This window comes from Vigna unguiculata, chromosome 3, assembly GCF_037176805.1.
Source record: "Vigna unguiculata cultivar grain cowpea cultivar isolate G323 ecotype 2 chromosome 3, ASM3717680v1, whole genome shotgun sequence".
NCBI classification, from domain to species: Eukaryota; Viridiplantae; Streptophyta; class Magnoliopsida; order Fabales; family Fabaceae; genus Vigna; species Vigna unguiculata.
Genome location: NC_140794.1, coordinates 69,256,876 through 69,265,509, shown reverse-complemented (window position 1 = coordinate 69,265,509; position 8,634 = coordinate 69,256,876). Strand labels below are relative to the sequence as shown.

The window sequence follows — 8,634 nt, the reverse complement described above, 5'->3', positions numbered from 1 at the left end:
TAGGGTTCTTTGGTTATAATATTCTCATTTCTACCATTCATTCCATAAATACAATTCATAATTCAAAATTAATCGAGTGGGTTTTGTTATTTTGGGTTGGAGTGAAAGGGCAAACAAGATTGTTCAATTTTGCATACCTCAAACTTCCCTTGCATATCAAAAATTTAATCAAACCCCGTTATTTTTCTTTCTCCAAAAATATATATAAAACCAAAAACCCAACCTTGATGCTTGCCTGTTCCTAAATTACGATTACAATTTTCAAAGGCAGACAAACATGTCCGAGAATATTCAGTCCAACTCCCCTTCGCTTTCCCTTCTCTCTTTCTTCTTTCTCTGAAAGGTAAACCCCACTTCTCTATTTCAACTCTTCTCACCTTAATTCTGTTCAAGTTCTGTTTTTTATTTTTTTGTATTATTTAATTAATCCCTGTAGATCTCGTTAGAAATCCCCAATTTTGTATATATTTTATTTTGATGTGTATTAATCAATAATCAACGGAGATGTATCTGTTTATCGTTGCACGGTCAGTATGCGTTTAGGTTCTGGATTCGAAATCTGCAATGGGATGTGTTTCTCCAATTCAGGAGGGTCATGCCCTGTGTCACATTGTTGCTTTAATTTTGCCTTGATTTATTTCATATCAAGCTAAAAATCTCGTGTCTCAGTGTCTCTCAATTTTGTGCTCTGCTGTTGAAACTGTGATCTTCGATTACCTGGTTTTGAAAGTTATCACTTAGCTAATATGCTTTATTATATTGAATCGGATTATCGTTTGATTTTGTAACCAAGTTGATTGGGAGATTAAATTCGTTGGTTTCTCTCTGATGTCATGTTTCTGCTTTCAATGGTTGACGGTGTAGAGTATCTGAAATTGGAATGGGGGTGATTCTGTTTTATTGTGTCGTGTATATAATCATTCTTTAATTGCTAGTTTTTATACTACTGGCACCTGTTACTGTTAAAAAAATCTTTAGAGGATAGAAATACTTCCCTTCCGCACACTGCATAGAAATTTTAGGTGGGGAGGATAGAAGGCTCGGTCAAGTTTGCTCTGCTATTAAATTTAAATTGAATTGTTAAATCCCCCAGTAAAGAGGTAACAAACAAAGGGTTGGTGTTTTTGTTATAGATTCCTATGGGGTGCGAACATTTTATTGATACATACTGTTTTCCAATACTATGCTATGCATGTACCCTGTTCTCATTGATGTGAATTTATTTTTCCATGGAATATCACATTTACTTGCTGTTGTTGATTGAAAGACTATTAAATCTGTGAATATTAAATCAATATGATGACAAAGGTAGCTTGCTTGCATCAACTGTTGCTGAAACGGAATGTCACTGGGATAGATTTAAGTTGACAATGCTATTAATGCGGCCATTGCCAAAAACGCAAGGTTTTAGTTATGTAAATTGTAGAAGCATCTGTTGCATTACATTTTGCTTAGTTTGTTGTCATACAAATAAAGTTGTATCCTAATCCTTTTCTATGCCTCTTCTCCTAAGTCTGAGTAGCAACAAAGTTATGTTTCGAAGGAAATGAGAAATAAAAGGTTTTCATTGATTAGATTGTGTGAGCTTCGAAACATAGATTGACAATGTTTCATTCTGTTTGTTACCACTGGCTAGAATCTGCTTAGCGCAAGTTTAGGCTTGGTTGTCTTCAATTTTCTCCAGATAAATAGTAGTCATTTGTGTGCTGCTCTGCTCCTTTTTCTTGTTTGCACCATCATTATAGGTGTTTTTGTACATGCAGATGTATGCTGTAAAATAAATTAACTTGTAGGTGTCTTCCCTTATATTTTGATAAATCTTTCAAAATTGTTATATCAAATGGCAGAAGTAGACTCAAAATTATTGTCTTACATTTAACACGTCGCTTGTTTTCTTTATCAATGACTAAAGTAACAATAAAAATATATACATATGATTAGCTTATCTTTTTACCTCCTGGATTTCAGGTATGGGGTGTTTTGACATCCGGAAGATATCATGGTGCAGTGCCTAGACGGATTAAAGCATTTGTGTGCTGCTCTGGTAAATTGTTGTGATGCCGATTCGTCAAAGCAACCTAGAGGTTTAGAAAATCCGGAAGTTCTTGCAAGAGAGACAGTGTGTATGTCATTGTCCTGAATTTCTTTCTTATGTTGAGTGAGGAGCTTTTCATGGGAGTAGTAAACCAGTTATTAATTGTTATTTCAGTGTTGTCATTGGCAATTATTAAATTAGCCCCTATTTCATTATTTTATTGTGTTTAATTGTGCCTGGATCTCTTTTTGTCCTTGTCTTCCCTCTTTGGTTATCACAATATTTGGAAGACTACAGTGGAGAACACTTAGTTATATGTCTTTTACCATTAATTGGAGATGGCGGTCATACATTGTTGAGGACCAAATTACATAATGAAGGTGGAAATAAAAGATTCTACGATACAATTAGATTCTGAGATTCATAACTTAACACAGATGACTTGTACAATCTGAATGGGAGATGATGCTCACTTCAAATATTATCATTTTATTTTCTTCTAATTCCTTTTACTGGCTACAGAAATTGTTGAAAGCTGTTGAAGACTTAGGTAACAGTTAGATGGAAATGAATCTATATAGCCTTATTGTTCAGCTATTGTGCCTTTCTTAAGAATTTATTCACTTAATAAATATTCATCTGTTTTCCTCTCAATTTTTCTCTTTTATCAAAAACATAAAAAAATAGGAAACAAATACTAACAAAATACGACATTCCTGTGTTTTATTGTAAATGCAGTTAGTGTAAGTGAGATTGAAGCGCTGTATGAACTGTTCAAGAAGATCAGCAGTGCAGTGATTGATGATGGTCTGATCAATAAGGTTTCTTACAATCTTTTTCTCTGTCCTTCTGTCATTTTGTTTCATGAAATTGTATTTTCAACATTTCTGGACAATGGCATGCTTCCTAGTCTAACCTTTGAATCATACTTTCAGAAGTGCATTATGTTTTATGTACTAATAACAATATTTATATTGTTTATGGATTTTGTTTGTAGATCTAAATGTTGTCTTTTTGTTTGTTTTTATGCTTTCCTTATTTTATATGGCAGGAAGAATTTCAGTTGGCATTGTTCAAGACGAACAAGAAAGAGAGCTTATTTGCAGATAGGGTATATAAAGCATTACCTTGTTTATTTTCCATCTGCCGTTTACATTTCCACCCTGATGAAAAAGAAACAACAATATAACAAATATTTGTGTGCACTATTTTTCTGAAAATGCCATAACTTTAAATAATATTTTCAATTTCCGTAGTAAATTGTTTTTCAACTACCTTTGTATACTTTATAATCTGGTTGGTTTCTTTTACCATGTCATAATTTGGCCTAAAAAAAGTGACACTCTATGTCATTATTGTACTATCTTTGATTTGTTAGGTGGGAGCCTCTTTCCTACATAATATATATGATCTGGTTACTATGAAGTTAGTTGCATAGCATATAAATATCATATGAACCTAAGAAATGTAATTGTCCTGTTTATGATTTCGGACTGTTTGTAGGTGTTTGATTTGTTTGATACAAAGCACAATGGCATACTTGATTTTGAAGAGTTTGCACGGGCTCTCTCTGTCTTTCATCCCAATGCACCAATTGATGATAAGATTGAGTGTAAGAATGATAAATCTTTAGAAGACTTCTTCTGCTATCTGGTCTACTTTTTAATGTAGGTTTTGAATGGAAATGGCATTTATTGGAGAGGGAGCTAGGTCATGTGTTGTTTCTGTAGTTGTCTTTTTATTTCTTTAATGCATTTGGTATTGATAGTAATGTATATGCCTGTTGAGGAATCCTAACTTTTACCTTTTGCAGTTTCATTCCAATTGTATGATCTCAAACAGCAAGGTTTCATTGAAAGGCAAGAGGTAACTTTTTTTTCTTATGATGTTGAATAATAATGTTTTTTTGTCTACCCACCATGTAGGACTAGTTTTTAACTGTGTTTGGCTCATCTGACAACCAATGTGGGATACAGTTGGGAACTTGAATCAGCCTTGACTTGCATACTTTTTTTTGTAAGCCCACTGCATGTTTCTTTTCAATTATTTTGTGGTCCATCATCCTGGACTGAAAACAAGTCTAGCTCAAGATTTTTCAAAGTTTGATTGACCATCCTCATCTAAAGGCCAAGGCTATTAACACTGGGAGAAAAAGAGTTGAATTATAGCTGATAACCTGTTCAGAAATTAAACAACATTATGTAGGCATTCCAAAAGTTTACACATTACTTTTATTTTTCCCTTTGCCTCTTTAAAACTTGAGTATCTTCCTAGAATTTAAAATCATATATTAGAGTTGTAGGGCAAAAAATTGTCTCTTTACCTGGAATCTGCTTCATATTCTGATAGTATACATTGATGATTGATGTTATTTGTGATAGGTAAAACAAATGGTAGTGGCCACTCTGGCTGAATCTGGCATGAATCTTTCAGATGATGTGGTCGAAAGTATTATTGACAAGGTGCTTAAATTATCTGATAACTTGCATGTGAAATCTTATGTTCATTACTAGACTGTGTATTTTTGAAGCATTGGATAAGTACCTGTTTTTGCTTGCTTTCTGTTTTTCGTAAGTTCTTTGTGTTAGAGTAAGCATGACATTTAATATTTATAATTTTACTCTTGAAAATCTGTAGAAGTAATAGCAGTATTATGAAGCATGGGAAATTATATATGCTATGGGAACTATGAAGTAAAAATCTATTTAATTTTTGTTTTTGTAATTGTTTACAACAGGCTGCTAGTTCTGTTGTTTCTCAAATTTAAGTATGTATGTCCTTTTGGCAGTTCATGTCCTTCCTTTGTTGTATCTCACACTAGTGATTCATTAATGCAACAATTGTGTGTACTCTATGCAAATAATGCGACGTTTTCCTCATAGTCTGTCCGAAGTTGCTACGGAATTTATCTGTTAAATAAAGTAAACTATTCTTTCAGCCTTAATCTTGTGGACATCTTAAATTACTAGAGTTTTGTGTGTTGAGTGGATAATAGTGAGGTTGGTATATAAAACCATTCTTGTGTTACTATAGTCTTATCTGGTGATCTCACTGATAGTTCTTAAGTTATTTAGACATTTGAGGAAGCTGATACCAAACATGATGGGAAGATTGACAAGGAAGAATGGCGAAACCTTGTCTTGCGGCATCCATCTCTTCTGAAAAATATGACACTTCAGTATCTCAAGTGAGTTCCTTCCTGTTGGTGAAATGTTACCATGCATATTGGGATGTGTTTGTTAAAATAAGCTAATATTATTAGAGTTATGATATGTTAACAAAGTACTTTTAACAAAGTTTTAACAAACTTTCCTATTTAGGTAAAAAACTATTATTTTATTATTTTATTTTAATTAAAAAATAAAAAATTAATCAACTTTAATTCTACTTTTAGAAACTTGGTTAACTTTGTCAAAATCTTGTTTGTCAAAAGATAATTTCCCATATTATTAATGCAAACCGGAAATACTAGCCAGTGTTCTAAGGCAAATGGCAAACCCCAAATTTTGTTTAAAAAATGTTATTAATGAATCCCTTCAATGATTTATATTGCATTCCTTACACAATTCGCAATAGGAATTTATTATTATTGATTCGTTAGTTGGCTCGAATGATTTTGTTACCAATTCAAACTGGATAGCAAAACCCCTATAATATCAAATAAAGAGAAGAAATAGGGGGTGTTTTTATTTTCTTCTTTTTGATGACCTCATTTTATAGTAAAAGTTTTCAAATCTTTACAGACTATTTTTTTTTTTTTAAAGATTGATGCAGATATTATACATAAAATCATAATAAAACGGAAATGATATTTTACTGTTTTAAAATTATTACAATCCATACATCTTTCATCTTCCCTTGTCCCCTCTTATTCTCAGCACTTTCATAATGCATGTGAATTGTTTTCGCTTTCAAGTTAGTAATGAAAAAGGAAGAAAAGAAGAAACTTACCAAATGGTTTCGAAATAAAAATTGTAACTAAAAGTTTAGAAGTTCTGTGCTGATGTAACGTATCATTGGAAGAATAATTTAGAAAAAGCAAAATATATCTACATGTTCATGACCTATGTGGATTTGCTTAAGTTGTAGCTGTTTGGATTTTGGCATCAATTCGATTACCTTTATGTTTGATTTTATCCTTGATGGCATTTCTAACATATACATGTATTTTAGTTCTCTCGAACTATTTTATTTTATCAATCTCAAGCATCTAGCATCTGATTTAACTTGTTTCCCTGGCAGAGATATCACCACTACATTTCCCAGTTTTGTTTTTCACTCACAAGTTGATGATACTTGAGGCAACTACATCATGCATGTCAGTTTCAGTGTTCTTGACTGGGAGTGATTTTCTATTGGCTTGTGAATGATGGGGTTCGGTGTGAAGGGTTCACTAGGGGTGGATATGGACTTTGTTTATATTTTCATTATGAGTAGAACTTTGTCTTCCCGTTTTGGATGGGTGAGGTTTATAGATTGAATGAATGGGTTTGCTTATTTATTTACTTCATTTGAGAATAAAAGGGGGAACAAAATAGATTATTCAGGCGTTTCAGCATTAGCACCTTGGCATTAATTTTGGTCAGAAACATGTTTTACCACAAGGCTTGTGCAATTGCTTCAGCAAGCTGTGAAGAGTTCTTTGAACACTTGTCCAGGGTTAAGAATTGCTGCTCCAGAAACACCGGAGCCTTTCCTCCTTCACAAAAGGATAATGTCCCTTTCTTTTGCTCTTATTGCCATTATTTTTGTTTAGGTCATTGGTGATTAAAAATCAGTTAGCAGCGTATGCTTTCTTGTAATTACAAATTTTTTTGCAAGGGTATGTATTTGAGATATTATTTGAAACATTATTTTTATTAATGTCTAAAATCACAAGGTGGATTACCTATTTTTTGTTTTTTTTTAATGTCTACAAAATCATTAGATTGATTATATGCCACTCAGAAATCTTCAGATGTAATTTTTGCGGAAGGGCAAAGGTAAATCTAATGATAACAGGAAAGGTAGTGTTTTTTAATCTTTGTAATTTTGGTTAAACGTATATAAGGTTTTTTTTTCTTCTATATTGATGTTTTTTATTTTCAGATTTTGAAAAGAAGTTATAGATTTAGTTCCTATATGAGCATCTTTAATTTCATAAATAGTTAATTAGGGACTGCATTTACATTTTTCTTAACTTTCAAAACTAAACTTATTTGATATTCTTTTGAGAGAAAATTCATTGCTATTAAAGTATAGAATCGTGGACCATACTTGACTGAAAATATTAGAAGTAAAAATACTTTTCAGAAAAAGAAGAAAAGCTGTAGAAAATTTTTATGAATGTCTTCACTTCAAGAACATGGAGTTCAGCGTGGATCTTCTGTTACAAAATTATGAGTAGCTTGTAGTTTGTACGTGATTGTGTGTTTTCTAGGCTATATTTTTGTTTATTTGAAGTAGTTTCTGTATTAGACGTTCAAGGATAAAAATTATAAGTTAAATTTAATTTATACAAGTTTTCTTATTTAATTATTTTATTTTATGTATAAATTAATTTAATTGTCAAAAACAGTTATTATATATATTAAAGTCCTTTTGGATAAATTCAACAATTACAATAATATCAGCAGCACACACTATAAATCGTGATACTTTAACGAATAAAAGCTATAGGAATTAACATTTAAAGGAGTGAAAGAAAAACAAATGCCTTACTTTATTGGTAGGAATAGAGATGTCAAAATGGGTTTTAACCCGTGAGCCTACCCGACTCACTACGGGTTCGAGTTGGGTTGGGTTGAGAAAAATTCAACTTTTTCAAAAGTGGGTTGAACTCAACCCGACTCTCTTAATCCATGGGTTAAACGGGTTCGAGCCGAGTTGAAGGTGGGTTGGCCCACTTAACCCACCAATATTTTTTTACAATTTTTTTAATTTTTTTTTAATTTTTTTTAATTTTTTTTTAAAATTATTTACTACTCCTATTATATTTGTTCACAATTTCATATTTTTAAATGCTAGAATATTGCTTAATTAGATTTGAATAGTTTGAATATTTAATTAATTTGATTGTCAAATTATATATGTTGATACTTTAATCTTTAACTATAATCTTTATAATAAATTACTCAAGTGACCGTCTTATAAACAATTTTTTCTAAATTAGCATGAAAAAAATGTATAGTTTTTTATTTATATTTTGTTGAATAGCATGACAGAAAATTTGTAATATTAGTCATACTTTCTTAGACTATATGGTACTTTCTTGAAAATAATTCTTCATATATTGGTGGTGAACATGATCAAAACATTGGTTCTTGATTTTACTATGATTGTCATCTCATAGGTTACTAAAAATTTATTTAAATATTTGAATACTAAAAAATAAATAAATAAATAATTTTTTTAGGTGGATTGGTGAGCCAACCCACTTAACCCACCAACCCGTGGTGGGTTGAGCCGGGTTACAAAATTTCTAGCTCACCATAAAGTGAGCCGGGTTGGGTTCACTCATTTTCAACCCGGCTCGTGGTGAGCCAACCCGTGTGAGCCGGGTTGGCTCACTTTGACATGTCTAGGTAGGAAGATAAATTTAAATAAAACATAGAAACTAA

General features: G+C 31.8%; 1 protein-coding gene across 3 annotated transcripts; it reads left to right on the top strand.

Moving 5' to 3' along the window:
• LOC114176377 (calcineurin B-like protein 3) lies at nucleotides 1-6,926 on the top strand. 3 transcript variants are annotated; one of them, XM_028061416.2, is made up of 9 exons: nucleotides 2-343; nucleotides 1,969-2,123; nucleotides 2,774-2,856; nucleotides 3,087-3,146; nucleotides 3,539-3,647; nucleotides 3,849-3,901; nucleotides 4,417-4,497; nucleotides 5,110-5,222; nucleotides 6,278-6,926. In XM_028061416.2, exons 2-9 carry the CDS (start codon nucleotides 2,000-2,002, stop codon nucleotides 6,333-6,335), a joined length of 681 nt encoding a protein of 226 aa, XP_027917217.1. In that variant the 5' UTR covers nucleotides 2-343; nucleotides 1,969-1,999; the 3' UTR covers nucleotides 6,336-6,926. The 3 variants fall into 3 exon arrangements, with proteins under 3 accessions (XP_027917218.1, XP_027917217.1, XP_085527256.1); XM_085671130.1 differs by lacking the exon at nucleotides 2-343 and adding an exon at nucleotides 764-1,404; XM_028061417.2 differs by lacking the exon at nucleotides 4,417-4,497 and having other exon boundaries at nucleotides 1-343.
• The last annotated feature ends 1,708 nt before the right edge of the window (nucleotides 6,927-8,634 follow it).